Raw genomic sequence first — 24511 nt, forward strand, 5'->3', positions numbered from 1 at the left:
TATACATATCACATGGATGAAAAGCCTGTAACAGAAGAGAGTTTGCAAACAGCTGCAATAAACAGCAAGTTGGTCAAAACATAACTTGATAGAAAGCCAAGCTGTTAAATGAACCCCAGTTATTCCCACAGCTGCCATATGCCCTGCCACCAGAGCAGCCCAGGGGGAGAGGTAGGGAGGGAATCCCTGGCAGGAAATCTGGAAAGTCCTTGGTTTCCCCACCTCCTTCCTCTTGCTGCTCTCCAGTCCTGACCCAGAGGATAATTTCTTGTGTCTTCACAGACACACTCATCCCTGCAGTCACCTGTTTTCAAGAACTCATGGTGCCAAACACATCCTGGAAATGTCTCTTATACCATGAGGCATATGGTGAAGAACAGAAGGCAAAGGTGAAGGGAGAGCCATTCTAGCTGCCCCTGATTCAGGTGTGGTACGCCCTCTTGATCAACAGCTTGCCACTCTCTAACTGGACACACACAACTGTCTGACTGGTGTCCAACTGGTGGCCACTAAACACATCACCTAAATGTTTCCCTGGTACCTTGCTGTGATGGTTAATTCTATGCATCAGCTTGACTGAACCATGGGGCCCAGATATTTGGTCAAACATTATTCTAGACATTTCTGTGAAGAAGTTTTTTGGATGAGTTTAACACCTAAATTAGTAGATTTTGAGTAAAGCAGATTATAATGTGGATGGGCCTCATCCAATCAGTTGAAGGCCTTAAAAGAACGAAGACTGACCTCCGAGCAAGAAAAAATTCTACCAGCAAACTATCTTTGGACTGGACTGAAACTCTTCCTTGGGCCTCCAGCTTCTGGGTCAATCTACAGATCTTTGACTTACTAAGCTTCTATAGTCACATGAGCCAATTCCTCTCTCTCCAGCATATATATGTCCTGTTGGTTAATATACTTGGCTTCTCTTCAGCAATGCTGTCCAGATATTTTGCTCCCAGGGCCTGCAGTTAGTACCTAATACCCTAATTCCTGCATGATTTCTGGAACCTGTCGCTCTGTGGAGAAGGAAAGGTGAGAAGAAGTTGGGCAGCAACAGTAAGTCCCTTCCTAGGGATTTCTGTGACTCTTCTTTACCACCAGTGCTCACCTCAATCCACCTGAGAATTGGGGGCTTCCAACCATGCTGCATTTCAACTGAGAGAGTGGCAGGGAGAGACCATACCAAAAAGTTTCGATCCAACCCAAACCATCTATAAAGGACTAATGAGTGTGTTGGGCCTTTGCCCCTTCCACATTTATGAGCATTTTTTGAGCATCTACCTACTGTGACCCAATTGATGTTGGAACAACGGAAACAGACATTAATAAGACAGAGCCACGGATCCCAGGGAGCCAGAATTTCATGTCCCTTTTCTTTTACTCTTCCTCACAAAGGGAAACATCATCCAGGCATGAGAATTTCAACCATTTTTTTAATCCTTTCAGGAACCACTTCCAGGGAAAGCTATAGAAAGAAAAGCTATATAGATCACCAACTGGGGACCAAATTTTGACACCCCCTAGCATTTACGTGGCTATACCCAGGCACATAAAGGAATTTAAGTGCTGAAGAGATGCAGGCATTTTTAAAGATAAACATAGCAGCTTTTTTAGGGACTGCAGTTAAATGCACCTTCTGTTTACTCCCTGAATTTCCAACAAAACAAAACTTCTAGGTCCTTGAAAATGTGCAAAGTTTTTCATAGTTTTTTTAAATATTTTTATTAATTTTTTTTATTTTTATTTTTTAGAGAGAGAGGAGAGGGAGAAAGAGAAACATCAATGAAAGAACCACCTCAATCGGTTGCCTTCTGCACGCCCCCTACTGGGGATCAAGCCTGCAACCCAAGTATGTGCCCTGACCTGGAATCAAACCAGTGACCTCTTGGTGCATGGGTAAACGCTCAATGACTAAGCCACACTTGGCCAGGCAGTACAAAGTTTTTTTAAACATGCATAAGATTTTTCAGAGTATACAATTTTGTTAAATTTTTAATCAAAATAGAGCATCAGGAGGGAATTGCAGGCTTCATTTTGGAGAGGTAAATGTGGTTCAAAACTTGCTGTTCCCAGAAGACACAGTATAACTGTATAACTGCATTCACACTGTCGTCACTAGGTGACAACACAGGGAATTCTGTAACTTCTGTCCATTGATTTTGGAAGGGATGGTGGAAGGGAGAATGCAGAATCACTGACCTCAATTTTGTTGTAGGTGACTGGGGTGCTTTTCCTCTTGGCATTAAATATGCCAAACCACCATCTAGTGATATCAAACCAATAACTTCTATTGATATCAAAAATAAGTAACCCTCAAGTATATAATTGATTTGAATACATCATTATCAACTGAATATGTGGGCAAGAGTTGTGGTGGAAGGAGAAGCAGGGGAACTTGATAGATTTCAAATGCATTTTGTCTCACTTGTGCTTTCCTTCGCATTCCTGAATGGGAGTGATATCCTAGTTTTAGAGATACTAGTTTTCTGAGTGTGTGTTTTCATAACTTAGTTGTCCCATGCACCCCCAGGTCTAGATTAGGGCTTACTTCTCTTTTCACAGACTGCCTTTTACAGCCAACTTCCCCAGCTTCCTTACCTGTGTCCCAAGAAGTATTTCTAAAAGAATGGCGACACAGCATTCTGTTCCCTGTGCCTGGGGATGACTAGATAACCTTCTATTAGCAATGCTGTAGAGATGAAGAAAGATGGGTATTGGGTTAGAAGACCAAAGTCCTTTCTAAGTCTAGAATTTCATCACTCATACAAACATTTGGCAATGACAACAAACCAAAGCTCTACAATGCCTCATAAGGAGCATTCCTTGGGAATGTACTCCTGAGAGAAAGCTCAACCCAAGCACTAGCTACAGTGTTTACCACCAGCCTTGGGTGAGATTTGCTGCTTCAGCCAGCCCCTTCCACTGGTCTCCATCCCTGTACCTACCTTTCCTCCAAGGCCTTTATTACCACAATAATTTCACATTTATTTGTGTTTATTTCATCAATGTCTGCTTCCTTTTCTTTCCTGGAAGTTACAAAAAGCTGAGACTAGGTCTGGCTCTGTTCAGCATTATATCTCCAGGACTTGGCACACAGTAGGAGCTCAATGGTTGAATGAATAACCACATGGATATCTACCTCACCCCAGCACTTTTCACAGTGCTGGCCTATGTGTCTTTGTGCTCATTCTCAGGTCAGTGAGCTGCTCCCGGCTTTCTGTATCTCAGTTTTGCCCTTACAGGAAAGCTGGATTCTAGAGCACAGTGATTTATTCTTTGAGAAAACTTCATTCCAGCAATCTTTACACTTTATGACCTGCCAAAGCAGAAGACTTCTCTTGGGCCTGTTCCATCGCACTGTGACTGCAGTGCCTTGGGCTGCCACTTGCATTACAAGAGGTAATTTTTTATGTCTGCAATAGACACACAAACCCCTCCATCTTTCATTAAAATCAATCACAACATAGCCTCTCTTATAGCACTTCTAAATTCCTGAAATTGGTGACTTTGCCTCAAGGGAGCAGCAGGATGGAGAACATTTACTAGGGACACTGGGCAATGTGGAGTGGAGGGTGCCAGCCCAGAGTTACCTAATATTGATTAGGATGTGACATAATATGACCTTTAATCAGTTCTTTCTTCACTTGTTGGCTTTAGTCTCCTCTTCAATAAAAAGAGAAGGTTATGCCAGGAACATATGCTCTGAGAGCAACCCCTGCCAGGTGAAGTTACTCACTAAGCCCAGGTTTAGAAGTTCAGTTAGAGACCCACTTTAGTAGATATATTTCAGTCTCCAAGAAACCAGAAAATTATAGGAGCTTCACCTACATTCCTAAAACTCTCCTTAAAATGATTCTTATGGACATATATTGAATTCTATCTTTGAATAATAACAACCCATTGAAGTTTTGTGCATTTTTAATATTTTTTTAAAAAAATTTTATTTATTTCAGAGAGAGGAAGGAAGAGGGAGAGAGAGAGAAACATCACTGATGAGAGAAAATCATTGATCTGCTACCTCCTGCACACCCTCTACTGGGGATTGAGCCTGAAACCTGGGCATGTGCCCTGACAGGGGGATTGAACTGTGACATACTGGTTCATAGGTCAACACTCAAAAACTGGGCCTCTATTTTACTAGCAGATGCTACAGAGTGAGTCACTTGGCCAAGAAATGGATTGGATCAGCCAACATCTAGCCTCCACAGTCAGAAGTAGCTTTGTTTCCCTAGCTTCCCTTAGAATATTAAGCAACCATCATGAAGAGGTACAAAGTTCACTTCTCTGACAAAACCAGTCCCAAAGAGGGCCAGGTCCTTGTGCTGGTGATGCAAGTTGAAAAAAATGGGGAGTATAGGTGTGGGAAAATAATGATTATTCCAGAAAGTGGATGCTGTAGCCAATTACAGCATGGTCATGGCTCTGGTCTCAGCTCTGATCTCAGACAGGAATGGACTCACTAAATTTCTGCTTGGAACCATGAACAGCTCCAACCAGAACCAAATCTGCCCATGAAGAGAGGAGAAAAACACTGGTGATTATATTTTGGAGTTGTGTTTTACTGTATTATATAGGATAAATTATAGTGTGCAACAGAGGTCAACAGGCTTTTTCTATAAAGGCCCAGATAGAAGATACTTAAGGCTTTGTGGCTATACACTCTGTTGTGAGCTGAATTGTGACCCCACCAAATTCATATGTTGAAATCGTAACTGCCAGTAGCTGAGAGATGTGACTGTATTTGGAGACAGGGTTTTTAAAGGTGATTAAGTTAAAATGAGGTCCTTGGGTTGGGCCCTATTCCAAATGGCTGGTGTCCTTATTAGAAGAGGAGATTAGGACACAGACACACACACAGACCAAGAGGCGACCATGTGAAGACACAAGGAGAAGATGACCATCTACAAGCCGAAGAGACAGTTCTCAGAGGAAACCACCCCTCCTGACATCTTGGTCTCAAATTTCCAGCCACAGGAACAGTGAGAAGATAACTGTGTTTAAACCACCTGGTGTGGTACTTTGTTATGGAAGTTCTAACAAACCTACTGGTCTCTGTTGCAACTATGCAACCTTGCTATTGTAGAGTGAAAGGCACCATGGACAGTAAGTAAACACAGGTGTGACTGTGCTCCAATAAAATTCCATTTACAGAAATGGGTAGGAGCCATAGTTTGCCAATCCCTAGCCTAATTTGGGCCCCAGAGACCCCAGTAATGTCATTAGTTATGCAATATGTAAAACTATAGGCTCAGTGAGCAGACTAACAAAAGACAGAGCAAGTTCAAGGCTTTAGATATCACTACACCTAACACCCTCATTTTATTTTTTTATACATTTTTTTTCTGGGAAATACATAAGGATTTTTCTCCTCATTGAATTGCATGTTTTCAAGGAAAATAATAATTCTAAGTTACTTTATTTTTAATTAGTAATGAGCACTGTTTTTACATAAGAAAAGCAGGCCTAGTACCATAGCCTATCACTGCAGAAACACTGCCTGTTGGCCTCTCTGCTGCTGTGGAGCCTCTTTGTAGTAGACCTTGCCTATCAACAAGTTATTTCAGTAACTAGTGTCCATTAGGAAGAGCCCAAGATCATTGACTCACCAATCTTTGTCTGTACAATGGGATGACTGGGCAAATGCTCTCCTATATAAATATTTCAACATATTATGATTCTCTTCATTCAGGTCCTAATCAACACAGAGCACAAAAAAGAGGCACTAAGGAAAATATGAAAAAGGCACAAAGACTGGCTACTCATAACACAGATGAAACATTCCATGAATAGTTTAAAACAGTGCACCAATAAGCACTATGTTCACAGCTTAGTGCCTCATGGCTTTGTAGTTACAGTGAGAATCCAGAGGATAGATGCAAGAGGATAAAAGATCACGTTGGAGCCCTGGCCAGTTTGTCTGTGGTTAGAGCGTCAGACCTCTGACAGAAGGGTCTGGGTTCGATTCTGGCCAAGGGCTCCTACCTCAGCTGCAGGCTCAATCCCCACCCTGGTTGGGGCGGGGGCGGGAAGCAACCAGTCGATGTGTCTCTAGCATATTGATGTTTCTCTCTCTCTCTCTTTCTCCCTTCCACTCTCTCTGAAAAGCAATGGAAAAAAAATATCCTCTGGTGAGGATTTAAAAAAAAAAAAAAAAATCACATTGGAGAAAATACCAGGTGAGACTTTAGTCAGTGAAAAGTGGGTGGGGCTTCAACAGTGGAAGGAGAAGTCATTTTCTTTTTCTTTTTCTTTTTTTAATTAATCTTTATTGTTGAAAGTATCACAAATGTCCCCCTTTTTCCCCCATTGATGTCCCCCACCCTGTACCCCTCCCCCAAGGCCTTCACCCCACTATTGTCTATGTCCATGGGTTATGCATATATGCATATAAATTTTTAGGTTATTCTCTCCCTACCCACCTGGCCCCAGCTTCCCTCTGAGATTCGTCAGTCCATTCCATGCTTCTATGTCTCTGGATCTACTTTGTTCATCAGTTTATTTTGTTCATTAGATTCCACATAGGAGTAAAATCATGTGACACTTGTCCTTCTCTGACTGGCTTATTTCACTTAGCATAATACTCTCCAGGTTCCACCATGTGTCTCAAAGGATCAGGGATCATTTGTTCTGACAGCTGCATAGTATTCCATGATATAAATGTCTAAGAAGATACTTGATATAATTCCCATCTTCTTGAACTTGTAGAGACTTGTTTTGTGTCCTAACATGTAGTCTATCTTTGAGAATATCCCACGTGCACTTGAGGAGAATGCCTATTCTGCAGCTTTGTAGTGGAATGTTCTGTAAATGTCAGTTAAATCCGTCCTCTGATCTAGTGTGTCATTTAGAGTCAGTGTTTCCTTGTTGATTTTTTTGTCTGGAAGATCTGTCCATCCAGTAAAGTCAGTGGGGTGTTAAAGTTCCCTACTATGACTATATTGCTGTTGATCTCTCATTTAAAGTCCCCCAGAAGTTTTTTGTGGTTTTTTTCCAGCCCGTGTGTCTTTTGTTCTGAGGTGGATCTCTTGTAGTCAGCATATATTTGGGTCTTGATTTCTTATCCATTCAGCTACCCTATATCTTTTGATTGGAGCATTTAATCCATTTATATTTAAGGTTATTATTGACAAGTACTTATCTATTGCAATTTTATTTCTTTATGCCTATGCTTCTTATTCTCTCTATTTCAACTTCTCAGTACAGCAGTCCCTTTAACATTTCTTGCAATGCTGGTTTGGTGGTGATGAACTCCTTTAGTCTTTTTTGTCCAGAAAGCTCTTTATTTAATCATCTATTTTTGAATGATAGCCTTGCTGGATAGTCTTGGTTTCAGATCCTTGTTTTGCATTACCTTGAATACTTCATGCCATTCCCTTCTGGCCTGTAGAGTTTCTGAGAAGTCAGCTAACAGCCTTATGGGAGCTCCTTTATAGGTAACAGCTTGCTTTTCTCTTGATGCCTTTAAGATTCTTTGTCTTGAATTTTTGGCACTTTAATTATGCTGTGTCTGGGTGTGATCCTCTTTGGGTTCTTCTTGCTTGGGACTCTCTGTGCCTCCTGAATTTGTATGACTTTTTCTTTGACCAGATGAGGGAAGCTTTCTGCCATTATTTCTTCAAACAGGTTCTCTAACCCTTGCTCACTTTCAACCTCCTCTGGCATTTCTATGATGAGAATATTGTTATGTTTCAGGTTGTCCCACAGCTCCCTTAGGCTGTCCTGATTTTTAATTGTTTTTCTTTTTGGTTCTCTGATTGAGTTATTTTCCTGCCCTGTCTTCTAATTCGCTGATCTGATCCTCAAATTCCCCTAATCTGCTGTTCATTCCTTCCAATGTTTTTTATTTCTCTTATGTCATTCTTAATTCCCTTCATAATTTCTATATTTTTTTATGCTGTTGAGCTTCTTTATGATCAGTATTCTGAACTCTATATCTTTATGATCAGTATTCTAAACTCTATATCTGATAGATTGCTTAACTCCATTTCACTTAGCTCTTCTTCTGGAGAATTCTTTCGTGCTTTCATTTGGGGGTTGTTTTTTTGTCTCCACATTTTGGCTGCCTTTTTTATTTGTTTCTATGTATTAGGTAGATCTGCTAGGACTCCCAGTCTTTTGGATGGTCTCTTGTGCAAGCCAATGTCAGACGATGTTTATGACTGGCCTTGAGTGCCTTGTTTGAAGTTTTCCACACTCCACAGCTTCTGGTTTCCTCCGTTGGGGCTGGGTGTGTTTGGAGAGGACCAAGATGTGCACCAAGGTCTACTTTTCCAAGCCCTGGGTCCAGAAGCAAATCAGGCAAAGACTCAAAGCTCCCAGAGGCTGTTATTCAATCTCGTAATGAGCCTCAGGCTGTAGAAACTCCATGGGGTGGGACCAGATGTTTTCCAGCAGAGAGGGGCAATTGCTTTTCCCCCAGGCAAAAGCTGCTTGGAAGGTAAATGTCTACCTGAGAAAGATGTCCTCTGGCCCATTGGGGAATGACTCACCACCAGGGTCCCAATGGGTGCCCTCTGAGATCTATTCCCCTGGCCAGCCTCCCTGGATTCTCCTCACATTGCTCTAGTCCACTCTGCCTCTGCAAGAGCCCAAGGTGAGTGGCTGCACATGAAACTTTGTGCATTAGCCCATTAAGAGCATGCCTACATTTCCAGCAGTCTCTCCCTGGCAGACAGACACCAGGCTGCTTTTCACAGCCAGATGTTATGTGGGCACTTCTCTCAGTTCTGGTGCTCTGGAGTGGGGAGCCTAGCTTGGGGTTTAGACCCCAGAGTTATCAGTGGGACCCCCCCACAGATGAGATATCCCTCCAGACTTTCAGCTGCTGCCTGTAGGAGCCCAGTGAATCCTCTCACTCCTCTGTATTTCCTACCAGTCTCTATGTGGTCTCCACTTTAGGGCCTTGGTTATGAGGGTGCTCTCCAGGTCGTCTTCCATAGCAGTTGATTATTCAGGCTGGTTTTTCTGTATTTTAGTTGTAATTCCAGTTTGGTCCTGGGAGAGTGTCAGTGTAGCTTCCACTCAGTTCACCACTATTTTGGGTCTAATCAAGAAGGCATTTCAGATGTGAAGAAAAACATGAATGCAAGGATGAGGGCTTACAAGGCTTGTAGAGACAGGTAACAGGTTGGATGGTAGAAACTGTATCCAGGAAGACATAGAAGCTAAAACAATTGTTCTCAATAGCCAGAAAAAAAGAGTCAAGTGAGCTAAATGAGCTGGGAAGTTTTCTAAAATACAGATGCCACCTCCTTCAATTGGAGCATAACATAAGGAGATGGGATGATTTAGAACTTCCCAGGTGATTCTGATGCCTTCCACCCCACGCTGATGGGTGAGAGGTCAGTGATTTTCAAAGTGTAGTCCCCATGCATTAGCATCATCTGATGACATTGAAAATACAAATGTGCACACCCCAAATCTGACTTACTAAAATAGAAACTTAGCAGTTTGTGTTTGAAGAAGCCCTCTGAGTGAATCTGATGCATGGTAAAATCTGAGCACCCTGGGCAGGATGCCAGTTCTTTTCCACTCTGGCTGCACAGTGGGGTCACTTAGGGAGCTTTTAAATATTTGGTTCAATTGTTCTTGGGTGGGGTCCCAGCATGTATTTTTAAGAAGCTCCCCAGATGATGTGCATACAGGATTGAAAACTCCTGAGCAAGATAGTTCAACCATATTTATAATGTGGGAAATAATCAAGGCAAATACGATGTCTCCACTGGAGTTAAGCCTAGGGACGAATACAGGCATAACTTGGTTTATTGCTCTTCACTTTACTGAACTTCACAGATGATGTGTTTTTTATAAATTGAAGGTAAGGCCCTCCATGAACAAAAAAATTATGACTTATTTCATTGCTGTGGTCTAAAACCAAGCCCATGATATTCCAAGGTATGCCGGTACTCAAATCCTGTACATAAACAAATGGATGTGTGCAGCAGCACTGCTCACCATAGCCACATGGTGGGAACAACTCAAGAGTTCATCAACAGGTAAATGAAGAAACAAATCGTGGTGTATACCTGTAATGGAATATTATTCAGTCATCAAAAAGAATTAAATATTAATACATGAAAACATTATGCTAAATGAAAGAAGTCACTCACAAAAGGCCACGTATTGTATGCTTCCATTTAAATGAAATATCCAGAATAGGTAAATCCACAGAGACCAAAATGAGATTGGTGGTTGTTCAATAGGGTTTGTTCTCAGGGTGATGAAAATATTTTGAAACTAGATGGTGGTGATGGTTGACAACATTGTGGATGTACTAAATGCCACCAAACTATACATTTTTAAATGGTTAAGTTTATGTTTTATGAATTTGACTGCAATAAAATATAAGAGTTTAAAAATATATAAACCCTTCTTAATAAGAGCACACAGTGAAAAAGGACTTGGGTGTATGGTTTGACCACCAGCACTGTAGTGTGGATCTGGGCTATTGATTTTTCTACATATTCTTGTCCCCTGTCCCCTCTCTCCATATCAAGCAGTGAGCCTGGCTTTGTCTCCTTCAGGTTAAAGTTTGTGGCTTGAAGTAAAAGTTTTCTGTGAAAGCCTGAGGCATTTGCAGTGGTCAATTTAAGAACTGATGAAAAAAGAAAAGGAATTGGGGATAAAGTTTGAGGGTCGCTGGAGAGGTGTGAAAGATATTTTCCCCCAGGCCAGGTGAAAACAGAAAACTTTGAATCCAAAACAAGGGAAGCCAGACCACATTTCCTGGTGGCCCCTCTGGGGAGATGACAGACCTCCAAAGTGCTGAGAGGTGGCCCCACCTCTGCAACAACTACTAGAAGCCCCCTGAGCCCGGAAGCATCGATTTTGAAGTTATAAACACACTGTAGCTAGTAGGTGAATTTTCTAATACAGAATCTGAGAATAAGAGTATTATCTATGACTCTTTAAAGTCTTAATTTGGTGATTTATGGATAGAACTTTTAATTTACTGCCTTCTTACACAGAAAGGAGAGGCCAGGTCACTTGCTGGTCAACAAGGTTGCCATCTGATCCATCACCCACAGATGCCGTTCTCTGACTTCTTTCTCAGCCCGGAATCAATGTGCATCAGAAAACATTACGCTGCCACATAGCTCATGAGTCTTTTGTGGCTTTCAGTTAATTTTTACTGGAGCCATTGTTCTTGTTCTTTTCTAAGCACATAGACAGGTTGTAAGTTAAGCTTTGGTAGCAAGAAAACCTGGAATGACTCTGGAAAAAACAGCCATTCCTTACACAACAATATCTATCAGTTTCAATCAATCTCAGAGGGGGGTGCCTGAGAGAGATTTCTTCGCTAGAGAAGAATAGTTGAAAAATAATCCTTGAGAACAAGGTGAGCTTCATGTTTGTATAACACCCAAAAAATGCAGGTAAAATAGCCTTGGGTGAACCAATTATTCAGGCATAGGAAACTAAGGCTGAGCTGATACAGTGAATCAGCTGTTTACTTCTGAGCCGTCTTTCTTCTCCAAATGATAACAATTAGGAATAGGAAAGAACACTCAAAAGCACATAAGATTCCCAATATTACTTTAAATTTCTCTGACATGAATATATAAGATGAAGATGCAGAGCCTAACCTGGGGGGGTAATTTGGTAAAGAAAGCACAATAAAAAACGCATAATAGTAGTACAGGTGCGGCTGAACTCCAGCAGTGACAGAGAACTGAAGCCCGAAACAGCTATGATACGGATCACAGAACACAGACTAACACCTTTCACGACTAATAGAATTATATATTTTCCCTCAGAAACTTACAGAGTTAAATAATACCATAGTTACCTTAGTAGCACTTTTTCTCATTTGTTTTAGTGCAGGGACCTGGCAATAGTCAAATTCCTCAAGTCATCCTTTTTGAAAAAGAAGTATTTCAAAGTACAAAAATACTGATTTATTCCTTCTGACAACTTAATAGAAAGATGGCAATTTACTCGTAACTTATTACCAAACATGGAAAAACCCAGTCTAGATAGAAACTTTCAACAGCTCACTCATCATGCCATACAGAGAATATTTTATGTCAAGAAGTGGGTCAGGAGATGGGAAATGGGGTTTACTGTAAGGGTAGAATTCCTCCCAGCCTGTGCCCTCGGGTGACTAGTGAGACATATTACTAACCAGATGTGTACATAGTGACCCAGGTGCTATGAGAAAGAGAAGCCTGGGGAGATTATAGGAGCTCAGAAGGAGAGAACATACCCAGTGGAAGGTCAGAGAGGGCATCCTGGATAGGCAGTGCCTGGACTGAGAAAACATGGAAATACAGAGATTTAGAGATCCTGAGCATATCAGCTTATCTGAAGTGCAAGGTTCAACTGTGAACCTTGGGGACAGATGTACTGGGTAGGTAGGCAAGGGCCAAATCTTGAGGGCCTAACTGGTCAGGCTAGGATGTTTGGATTTGTTCAGAGGGCAAAGGGGCCCACTATAAGATTTTCGGTCACGGGGGAAGGATTATGAATGTAGTGTCAGGTTTACAATTTAGGGAGATCAGTCAGGAAGCAGGGCGAGAATGGACTGCAGATGTGGAGCCGAAGTCAGGAAAGCTGGTAAGTGGCTCTTTTGCAATTTAAGTAATGAAAATTCAAGTAACAGTAATCCAAACATGATGAGGGCCTGAATTAGGACAGCGGTAGAGAGAAAACAGAAAAATGAAGAAATATTTAGGAGGCAGAATCACTAGGACTTAGAAACTGATAGAAGTGAGGTATCAGTGAGATGGAGGGAGTCCAAGATGCTTCCAGGTTCCTAGACTGCACTGTTAATTGAACAATGGTGCCAAAACAGTTCCTCATTATTGAATTTGACGGACTTTTTATATGTTGTAGTAACAGTATCTGGTGATATTTAAATGTCAAAAATAAAAATAATCATTATGACTGACAGGACTGTCACAAATGGTAAATTCTACTCTGTGATCTTAAAAAATAAATATTTAGCCCCACACTGTGCACAACCTAAGAGTCATTTAGTGTTTTATGTGAAAATTAGCATGGATACAATGATCTTCAAGTTCAGGTGGGGCATCTAACCCACTCACAATGGTTCCCTTTTACTGAGAACTGGTCTCTTCACCCATAAGGCCGTGGTCACCATGTTTAAATGGCATGGCCTGGACCCCTGGTAAGAGTTTAATAGACCAAGGTGGACCCAAAATGGATTCTCTGCCCAGAAGGTCATCGCACCACCTCCCCTCACTAAAACACTGCCATCTAATGGGCCTGTAGTAAATGACAGCTGGTAGAGACGCAAATAATTTGCCCAAGGGGGGAGGGGGGGGCAGGAGGATTGCTCCAAAAGTTATGGTTTTATTGCTCTGTAGGACATTAATCATTTTTGTATCTAACCTTGCAATCTATTCCAGCATTTTTTTTACACTAACTATATAAATGAGTTTTTCAAATTCTGTTTTTACTATCCTGCTGATTCCCGAATGAAGTTAATCTTTGACACATGCTCCTTCTATATTTGTTAAATTATACTTTTTATAAAGATAGTTAATTTCCCACACCCCATTTTTCCATGTGAAATATAATAGGCATAAGCCTGAGAAGAGTTCACTTGTATTATAAAACGGTTCGCAATCCAAACCTGCTTACCAGTAAAGGACTTTTTAAAAATAGTAATAGTATTTCTATGAGAGGTGTTTCAGCTTCTGGCACCCATTGAAACTCCCAGTATCTGCAGTTTTTGACTAGTGTAATTTCCATTACCTCCGAGGGTCACCTACAGTCTGGGAGAGGGGTGAGGGTCTTTCAGAGTCCCAGCTCAGCCTACCAAGCATCACCTTGTAGTGTCTGAAAAAATACTCAGAATAGTATACTCAGAAAGGCCAAACTGTTCTACTCGGCCTTCAATCTCGCCCCCACCTACACTGTCACCCGGATCTGCCTGATGAAGCACAAACAGTAATGGGCCATCGGCACGAAGTAATAAAATTACTCGGAACTCCGACTCTGAGCACGGGGTTGAATCCGGACTTTGGCCGCTCGTAAGTCTCGGGTGTTCCGGACAGTCACCTAATTAATGTTTCTGGACGTCAGTTCCCGCACAGGCGAACAAAGCAAAGACCCACCGCGCCCGGGCCCGCAGCTCCCGCGGAGCCCCGCCCCGCGCGCAGGCCCCGCCCAGGCCCCGCCCCGACCAATCGCGTCCAGGCCCCGCCTCCCGATCAGCCCCGCCCTCGCCCCGCCCCCGCACTCCCTCCGCCACCCTTAGAGCTCCGGTTCCGCCGGCGCCCCTTGAGCCCCTACCGTCTGTTCCAAGTCCAGGCCCTGCCGGGGCCCCGCCGATGCCTGCGCGGTCAGGATGACCCTCGTGGCAGCGAAACTGGGTCGACGCTCACGTCTGATCTCGGTTCAGAGGTAAATGCCGAGCCCGGGGCCCAAGGTCGCCCTTGGGATGCCGCCGACCTTGCGGGGCTCGCCGCCCGCGGAGCCTGCCTCTCCGGGGTCTCGTCTCCGTAGCATCAGGGTTATGCTTTTACGGTTTTCCGATTAGGGAGCGGCAGCCAGCGCCCTCGGAAACGCGCCCCCGCCCCCTGGGCCGGAAGGGTCGGAGGGACTCGCGGGAGGCCTGAGCCGCGGTTCTCCCGCCGCGCATCAGGCGGGCCGGCGTGTGTCCCCGCAGCCGCCGCCGCACGCCGCGGGCCCGGCAGCTGATAAGTTGCGGGCGTACTTACATTCAACACTTGACCACGCTGCGCCTGCTTGCTGAGCGCTGTGGAAGCTCAGTCGCTATCATCAGTGCGGGGTTAAACTATTTGCTTTTTGGAGAATACCGTATTGTTTGCGGGTAGTTTTTACCGCGCGCTCTACTACCAGTCAACGTAAAACGTATAAATACGTTTCCCCGCATACAATGTGATACTTCTGCTGTAGTCTTAAGTGGCGGGGTACACAAACCATGTACAAACCCAAAAGGAATCTATCCGTAGGAAACAAAAAACCCTGGAACATGGTGGTTGCCTTGAGGTAATGGAGTTTCGTGTGATTTTCTCAGTTTTATATATTAAACAGCCGTGTTTTGTAATTTTTTAAAACTTTTTAAAAATGTATCTTGTTGAAAGAATTACACATAACTCCCTTTTTCCCCCCACTGATCCCCTCCACCCTGCATCCACCCCCCCTGCACACTGTTGTTGTCTGTGTCCATGGCTTATACATATATGCATATAAGTTCTTTAATTAATCTCTCCCCACCCACTCTCCCACCCTCACCTTCCCACTGAGATTCCTCAGTCTGTTCCATGCTTCTGTGTCTCTGGATCTATTTTGTTCCTCAGTCTATTTTGTTTATTAGATTCCACATATGGGTGAGATCACGTGAAACTGAATCAGGAAGAATCAGAAAACCTGAATAGGCTAATAACAACTGATGAAATTGAGGCAGTAATAAAAAATAAATAAAAAAATAAACTCCAGCAAACAAAAGCCCTGGTCCGGGCCGTTTCATAGGGGAGCTTTCTAATTCTTTAAGTTGTAGGGTTAGGTAGTTTATTAAAAATTTTTCTTGCTTTTTGAGGTAGGCCTGCAGTGCTATGAGCTTCCCTCTTCGGCCTGTTCTTGCTGTGTCCCATAGATTTTGGGTTCTTGTGTGTTCATTTTCATTTGTTTCCAGGAAGTTTTTGATTTCTTTCTTGATCTTATTGGTAACCCGTTCATCGTTTAATAACATGCTATTTAGGCTCCACATGTTTGAATGTTTTTGAGTGCTTTTACTGGAATTGATTTCTAATTTCATGCCCCTGTGATCTGAGATGCTTGATATGATTTCAATCTTCTTGAACTTGTAGAGATAGTTTTGTGTCCTAACATGTGGTCTATCTTTGAGCATGTGCACTTGAGAGGAATGTATATTCTGCAGCTTTGGGGTGAAATGTTCTATAAATGACAATTAAATCCATCTGATCTAGTGTGCCATTTAGTCACTGTTTCTGTGTTGACTTTTGTGTATAAGATCTATCCAATGAAATCAGTGGGGTGTTAAAGTCCACGACTATGTCGATTATTGCTGTTGATCTCTCCATTAAAGTCCTTAAGGTTATTATTGATATGTCCTTATTTATTGCCATTTTAATTCTTTATGCCAATTTTCTCTCTGTTTCTTATTATTATTACACAGTCCCTTTAACATTTCTTGCAATGCTGGTTTGGTGGTGATAAACTCCTTTAGCCTTTTTTTGTCTGGGAACCTCTTTATTTCACCATTTATTTTGAATAGATGGTGCTGGGTAGAGTAGTCTTGGTTTCAGATCCTTACTGGGTAGAGTAGCCTTGGTTTCAGGTCCTTGTTTTGCATTACCTTGAATACTTCATGCCATTCTCTTCTGGCCTGTAGAGTTTCTGATGAGAAATCAGCTGACAGCCTTATGGGTGCTCCTTTGTAGGTAACAGATTGCTTTTCTCTGGCTGCCTTTAATATTCTCTCTTTGTCTTGAATTCTTGGCATTTTAATTATGATGTGTCTGGGCGTGGGCCTCTTTGGATTCTTCTTGCTTGGGCTCTCTGTGCCTCCTGAACTTGTGTGGCTTTCTCCTTGACCAGGTTATGGATGTTTTCTGCTATGATTTCTTCAAACAAATTCTCTATCCCTTGCTTATTCTCTTCCCTTTCTGGCACTCCTATGATGCAAATATTGTTAATTTCCTGTTGTCCCACAGCTCCCTTAGACTGTCCTCCTATTTTTTAATTGTTTTTTCTTTTTGGATCTCTCATTGAGTGATTTTTTTTTTTTACCCTGTCTTCTAATTCACTGATATGATCCTCAGCTTCCTCTAATCTGCCTTATTTATTCCTTCCAATGTATTATTTACTATTTCCAATGTATTCTTTATTTCTGCTATGTCATTCTTAATTTCCTTCAGAGTTTCCATATCTTTCTTCATGCTGTTGAGCATACTTACAATCAGTATTCTGAACTCTATATTTGATAGATTGCTTTTCACCATTTCATTTAGCTCTTTTTCTGGAGACTTCTCTTGTTCTTTCATTTGGGTCTTGGTATTTTGTCTCCCCATTTTGGCTGCCTGTTTGGGTTTGTTTCTATGTATTAGATAGGCCTGCTAGGACTCTCAGTCTTTTGAGACAGTGTCTGGTGCAGGCCAGTGTCAGACATAGTTTGTGATTGCCCTTAGTACCCTGTTTGGAGCTATCAACAACCCACAGCTTGAGGTCCCCTCTGTTGGGGCTGGGTACATTTGGAGAGGACCAAGATGCACACAAAGGCTACTTTTCCAAGGCCGGGGGCCAGAAACAGATCAGGCAAAGACTCAAAGCACTCTGAGGTCTGCCTCTGCCTGCAGGCTGATTAATCTGATTCTCTTAATGAGCCTCGAGCTGTAGAAACTCCTTAGGGTAGGGCAAGAGGTTTTCCAGCAGGGTGGGGCAATTGCTTCCCCCTCAGGCAAAAGCTGCTAGGAAGGTAAATGTCTGCCTCTGCAGTATGGGGGAATGACTTGGCACAGGAATCCAGAGGGGTGCCCTCTAAGCTCTTTCTCCAGAGCCCGCAACCCTAGATTCTCCTCACACAGCTCCAGTCCACTCTGCCCTCCCTCTGCTGGAGCCCAAGCTGAGCAGCTGCACACGAAACTTTGTGTGTTGGGTGGTTAACAGGGTCCCTGCATTCCCAACCCTCTCTCTCTGGCAGACAGAAACCTGGCTGCTTTTCACAGCCATATGTTATGTGGGCACCTTTCTTAGTTCTGGTGCTCTTGACTGGGAAGCCCAGCCTGGGTCCCCTGAGTCCTCAGTGGAGCCTGGGTCCCCTGAGTCCTCAGTGGGAACCCCCCACAGCTGAGATATCCCATTGGACTTTCAGGTGCTGCCTGTGGAAGCCCAGCCAGCCCTCTGGCACCTCCGCATTTCCTACCAGTCTCTTTTCCTCCTTGGTTATGAGGGTGCTCTCTAGCTCGTCTTCAGTTGCAGTTGGTTATTCAGGATGGTTTTTCTCTATTTTAGTTGTAATTCCAGTTTGGTCTTGGGAGAGTGTCAGTGTAGCTTCCAGTCAGTCTGCCGCCATCTTTAATCTCCCAAAACTCACTTTATTTTACAATAAATAAGTTTGCACTATATTTTGTGAGAACTTGCACATTTAGGCCTTATATTGGTCATTTTTCAGTTTCCTTTCGTTTTCTACTTGGAACCTGCTAGGTGCCAAATTCATGTAGGATAGAGTTTTTCTAGGGGAAAATAAAACTAAATCAAATATTTAGTATAAAATTTATTTAAAACCAGTTTTATTGAATTACAGACTAATATTTCAAAGTTTGAACCTAAACTTCATCATAGTCTTTGAAAGTTACATTATTGTAGAGGAGGTGATACATTTGCTGTATTTGGGCTTTATTTGTAACTATTATTTTAATCATCTTTGATGCCATCAACTTTATTATTCAACATCATCATTGCAAACATCCATATTTTGCTTGTGGCTTCCATATTGTGCACTGAATTTTCCTCTTCCCTCTGCTCACTGTGTGTGTGCGCTTAAAAACTTACCTGGCTGTGCTTGCTGTTCCTGCTCCTGGCTGGCTGGCTAAAACATCCTGGGGTTAGGAGTGAGTCTGTGTCTGCTGTGCTGGGCTTCCTGTTAAATCACTGAGTGCTGAGGCTGTTTCTAGGCCTTGGGACACAAACTACTAAATTCCTTCTGTGCACTTTGCCCCTTGGTCTGTCTCCTTCTGTCTTCTACCTTGTATGCCTTTCATTTACTTCTTGCAAATGTGGCAAAATTTACATGGCCATTTGGGCTCGGGCATACCTTATTTTATTGCACTTAACAGGTGCATTCTTTTTATAAATTGAAGGCAAGACCCTCCACCAGCAAAAAGATTACAACTTGTTCTACTGCAAAACTCACTTTATTGTGGTCTGGAACCAAATCTTCAGTATCTCTGAGGTATGCCTATATTGCATTTGAATTGCTGCAAATAACGTACTGGATAGCAGCTTCCTTTACCATTATTTTAAAATCACTATAGTTAACTTCTGTATTGATTTCTTATCTAGGAATCATTTTGGAAAACAGCAACCATTTGCAGCCAGCTTGTTGGGGCAAGTATAGGGGAAATACTTGTAGAGAAACAGCATTTGAATATGTAAGGGTTGGGAACAATTAGAAATCACTCTGCCTGTTTGTAGTCCTCTGCAGGTCATTCGTTTCCCAGCACTTCAGTTGCACTTGAGTGGAACAGCAATGAGAGCCAGTCAGGAGGACTTTGAAAATGCAATAAATCAGGTAAAACTGTTGAAGAAGGATCCAGGAAATGAAGTGAAGCTAAAACTCTATGCACTATATAAGCAGGTAAATGCCTAAGATCTGATATAATTTAGAGACGTTTTGAGCAGGTAGCTCCTCAAATAGATATGGTGTGTGTTCTACTGAAATTCAGCTTTACTATTTTTAGGGTTTGTTTTGCTGCCTTTCCTTTAAAGAATATATTAACCTAAAAATAAAATGCCAAAGTGAAAGGCAACAAGTATTTACTTGAGATCACAGAATTGCAATTTCAGGGTACAGATTCAAGCAGGAACACAGACTGAGTCCCGATTATAGGGTGAAGGCAAGGGTGTTTTATGAGAAAAGGAAGGGAAATAATTACATGAATAGAAGAAGGAAGTTTCTGTTGGTGTTGGCAAGCTGAGTTACTAATTCTATCTTCTGGAAGATAGAATTTTTCCTTGTGGTCAGGATGTGTGCTTTCCTGTTAGTTTTACAAGTAATTGCCTTGGCCTAGTCCAAAAATTACTTTGCTGGTTCAGAACATTCTAAAGGTTCGAGGAGCAGGATGTGCAGGCAGTTCCCCTGCGGTGGCTGCTTTGGCTCTATTTTAAAACAGCTCTCACCGGTGTATACATGGGTTTGCATATTACACTTTCAAACCCTAGTTAGGCAAAAAGTAACCCCTCAGGATCACTCCAGAGGAAAAGAGACTTTAAGGATGTAACAACCAAGAGTGTAGACCTTATTTGGCTGCCATTAGAATAAATCAACTGAAAAAGTTGTTTTGAGAAAATTGGGGAAATTTGAGTATGGACTGAATAGTAGTATCTAGAAACTGTTGTATAATAGTATCATGGTTATATAAGAAAATGTTGGGGGTTTTCTGTGTTTTTTTGGGAATGCATATTAAGAATGTAGGGGTGAAATAGTATGGTGTTTAGGATTCACTAAAATTAAGCAAAAAAGAAAGAAAAGAATGGAGGAAGCAAGTATGGCAAAAATGATAGTTGTTGATTGGGTGATGAGTATTGGGAATTCATTATAATATTTTATTTTTGTGTATCTTTGAAAATTTTTGTAACAAAATTTTAAAATGTAGGTTTTTAAGTTGCAATGTCTAAAGACTACCCTGGGAAGTCAGCCCTCTGGGCGCCTGTGTGTTTCTCTTCCTGTGGTTGGTATGAGCCTCTCCTACCAAAAAGAGGTCTGGCCCTTGCCCCTGGCTTCTGGGCAAGATTACCTTAGATCATGTAATATTTAAACCCTTGAAATGCTGTGCCTGATAGGAGTGTCTTTGCCTGCAGAATCTAGCAGTGTGATTTAGAGTGGGACTGGCCGCACGATAAGTTGACACTGTGATTTAGAGAGCGGGGCTTCAGCTGCATATTCAGTGGTTACGGAGCTCCCGGTGAAAACTCTGAACACTGAGGCTGAAGTGAGCTTCCCTGGTGGGTGATACAGTCGCCGTGAGTGTTGTCACACACCAATTCCGGGAGAGGCACACTGTCCCGACTCCACAGCGGGGAGGGGCATGCTGCCCCCAGACTTCACCTTATGCATCTCCTCCCTTGCTGATGTTAATCTGTATTCTTTCCTGGCAGTAAGTTGTAATTGTGAATGTGACAGCTCTCAGAGAGTTCTGTGGGTCATTCCAGCAGATCAGCAGGAGCCCTCCAACCTTGCACTTGGCATTAGAAATAGGGGAAGTCTTGTGGACTGTTGCCTCTGATTTCTGAGGCGGCTAACTCTTGCAGTCACTTTTGTCTGTCTTTGGACAGCCTTAGCCTTGTTTATACTGCCTTTGTTTTTCAAAGCATTTCAGTCCTCTTTTAGCTAATTGTATTAAATATGTAATTTAACATTTTTAAATGTGATTATTAACTAGAGTTTTAAATTGCTTTTTTGAAGTGTAGTTGACTAGGATATTCTATTCATTTCAAAACACACATGCCACCTACCCTCAAGTGAAGTCTAGTTGCTTTTTACTGTCTGCTCACATGTCCTTTGGTTCAGTTTCCTAAGGGCCAGTGGCTCGGAGAGCCACCCTCCCCTCTCAGCTGCAGCTCTGTTGCTCAGTTACCAGAAATCCACCACTGTGACAATGGCACATTTTGTCCGTCCGGTCTTTTTTCTGTTACTTGTGCAATTTTGGCAACATCAAAGAGAAGGCAAGGGGAAAGTTCAGATCAATTTATGTACTTTGTGAAAGTATTTGGGAAGGAAGGCACAGTCATCCTAGTTGTGCATTTTATGGATCTTAAAATTTAAGGCTCCAATTTACATGGACACTTGGCTAAAAATTGCCCCTCTCCTTTTCACAGGGCACTGAAGGACCGTGTAATATGCCCAAACCAGGTGTGTTTGACTTTATTAATAAGGCCAAATGGGATGCATGGAATGCTCTTGGCAGTCTGCCCAAGGTACATTTATTTACTTTTATTTTACTTGCTTTATCCCTAAAGGAAGATGGGAGTTTTTCATTATCAATCCATTATAGGTGGAGCCCTCAAGATCTGAATGTAACTCTATTGAACCAGAGCCTCTGTTCTTTCTCCATTGCAAGTTGCTACTTATTAGCATACTAAGTTTCTCAAAATGCTTATTTGTTGGCCATGAGCTTAAGTTATCTGTCATCTTCTCTTCAGGAAACTGCCAGGCAGAACTATGTAGATTTGGTGTCCAGTCTGAGCTCTTCATCTGAGTCCTCCGTCCAGCTGGAGCCTGGAGCAGACAGGAAACGACAGGCTTATGAAAACCTGGTGGTGACCTCTGAGGATGGCATCACAAAGATCATGCTGAACCGGCCCGCCAAAATGAATGCGATAAACATTCAGGTGACATTACCTTGCCCAGTTCTTCCTCCTTTTTATTTCCCCCTCTGGCCATTGCACTCAAAAGCTGTAGTGTCTCGGCATCATTCCTGTTCTTATAATTGCTCGTTGGGTTTTTGCAGGAAGATTAGTAGTTGTGGCTGCTTCACACAGCAGAGCTAGGCCTTCATTATTTAGAATCTGTGAGCTTCAGGTAGGTTCTACATACCCAAAGGAGCTACAACTTTCCCAATGATGGAAGCACAGATAAATTAATGTAAATGAGACATATATTAATCTAAGAGAATGTGGGTAGAGGTTCTCTAAGGTTGGCGTAGACTGACCCCAGAAGTGTTTTCATGTCACTGAGGCCTGAGAGTGAGCACTGCTCTTCCTGCACAAGCTTTATTTTCTAAAGTAGAAGGAGAAAGGAGAGCAGGACTTCATCTTAAATCGATTATAACCCATCTCTGCTTTAAATGTGCTACTTCACAAGAGCAGCTTTAGTCTTTGAATCTGTTGTTGAACTAGAATGATAATAAAAATAAGCATTTTAGCCGGGGCGGCGTGGCTCAGTGGTTGAGCATCGGCCTGTGATCCAGGAGGTCGTAGTTCGGTTGTCGGTCAGGGCACATGCTCGGGTTGCAGCTCAGTCCCCCACTGGGGGCTTGCAGGAGGCAGCCGATCTCATCAGTGATGTTTCTGTCTCTCTCTCTCCCTCTCCCCTCCTCTCTCTCTGAAATCAATAAAGATATATTTTTAAAAATAAATAAATAATCACTTTAGCTCTTTCACCTTGAAAAAGAATTACAGAAAAAAAAGAAAAAGAATTACAGGGAGTTAGTTGGATGCTTGGTGCTGAACTGGGAGTAAAATTTGAGAGGCTATAACCCCTTTCATTGAGCTTATCATCTGCATCGCAGTAGAAATAGCATACTAAGTTAGTCTTAAATAAGAATTCCATGAAGTTGGATATGTGCCATTCAATTAATAAAATATTTGATTCTCAGAACTGTTTGTCCTTTTATCCTGACTCATTTCTCTATTATCATGGTAATAATAATAATATGAGCTGCTCTTTACAGAGCCTAATATGTGTCAGCCCTTTCCACACAGAGGTTTGGTTAGTTCCCACAAGGAGCCTACTGTTATTATTTAACAGTAAAATAGTTAGGTGAAGTGGTAACCTAATTGTTCAAATTCACATAACTAATATGGAGGAAAACCTAATTGAAACCCTGATATGTCTGTCTCCCAACCCTGGCTCTTACCAGTTACCCTGCCCTGCTGTGTCATCATAACTATAATAATAATGGAATGACTTCCTCATTCCCTCCCTCAGTGAAAATGATTTGGCTTTTATTCATATATTTTGAAAAGTTCATACTTTTTTTTCTCAGTGTCTGTGTATCTGTAAATATCAGCCCTCTTCATCATTCTCTCCCACATTGAAGTCCCATCTAAGGTAGAAACTGTGCCTGTTTTAAGTGCATTAAAAGCTGTAGCAACTACACGTCCAAGATTTTCAGAGATGTTGCTGATTTAAAATATTGGGCCTGTTGTCCTTCACTATCCAGTGTCTTGGAAATCCCAGCTTTTTAACACTTCCCAGGGACAAGTAGGTTCAACACACCCAAAAGGAACTACAAGACTGACTACCAGGGACACTTGTGCTCTTCCTTGAGGTTACAGTTGAAAAATTGCTTCAAGGAAATCTTCCTCTGGCCTCCTCCTGTCATATCCATCCTAGACAAGTACCAGCACCTTCTCCAAGCTTCTTGCTACTTTGTGCTTTCCGCCCATTTTAGAGCAAACTCCTCTATTAATTCCAAAGGCTCAAGGATTGTGTGTTGTTTACTTTTGGAAAAAAGTGGATATATATCCCCCAGCATCTACTATAGCACTTGGTACCTAATACAGTCAATCGTAAAAGGAATGAAAATCCTTTCAAGTGTATTGGGTTATTTAAATACAACCAAAGTAAACATTTGGCACTTTGCAGAGAGAAGGCTCACAGCCTGACATTGAGGGACTCCACTGGGTGATGGTTACCATTCTCAGGGTTCTTTTTCTCATCTCCCCCCTTTTGTACAGATGTATCAAGAAATCATGCTTGCACTTAAAGCTGCAAGCAAGGATGACTCCGCCATAACTGTTTTAACAGGTAAGACATTTTCTTAGTTTTCTTTTTTTTTTTTAAACAAGAGAAAATCAAAGTTTAATACATGCATGGGGAATTCACACAGACATAAATCCATGAAAATTCAAAAGACAGAAAGGCAATATTGGGTATGTAAGACATTTTGGACAAAGGGAAAAGGGGGGATAGTGGGGTATTGGAGTTCAAAGTGAGAATGGGCAATTTACAAGTAGTTGAAGAAAACTTTTCTTAGATTTCTTAATTAAATTTCTATTTTGGAGGATTTCCTATTAGATAGGAAATTGAGTATATAAGCTTTAAGATCCTGTCCAG

The 24511-nt window shown here is 42.1% G+C and overlaps 1 protein-coding gene across 1 annotated transcript in view; it reads left to right on the top strand.

Annotated features, from left to right (window-relative positions):
• Positions 1-14260: 14260 nt before the first annotated feature.
• The window catches only part of ECI2 (enoyl-CoA delta isomerase 2), a 28763-nt gene continuing 18512 nt past the window's right edge, over positions 14261-24511 (top strand). Inside the window, exons 1-5 of the mRNA XM_087820667.1 lie at positions 14261-14370; positions 19147-19309; positions 21550-21648; positions 21874-22062; positions 24133-24202. Of these exons, the coding sequence (XP_087676793.1) occupies positions 14315-14370; positions 19147-19309; positions 21550-21648; positions 21874-22062; positions 24133-24202 (577 nt within the window). The 5' untranslated portion in view covers positions 14261-14314. The remainder of the gene's footprint in view (positions 14371-19146; positions 19310-21549; positions 21649-21873; positions 22063-24132; positions 24203-24511) is intronic.

The sequence above is a fragment of the Miniopterus natalensis genome, chromosome 9, assembly GCF_054644295.1.
Source record: "Miniopterus natalensis isolate mMinNat1 chromosome 9, mMinNat1.hap1, whole genome shotgun sequence".
Lineage (NCBI taxonomy): Eukaryota > Metazoa > Chordata > Mammalia > Chiroptera > Miniopteridae > Miniopterus > Miniopterus natalensis.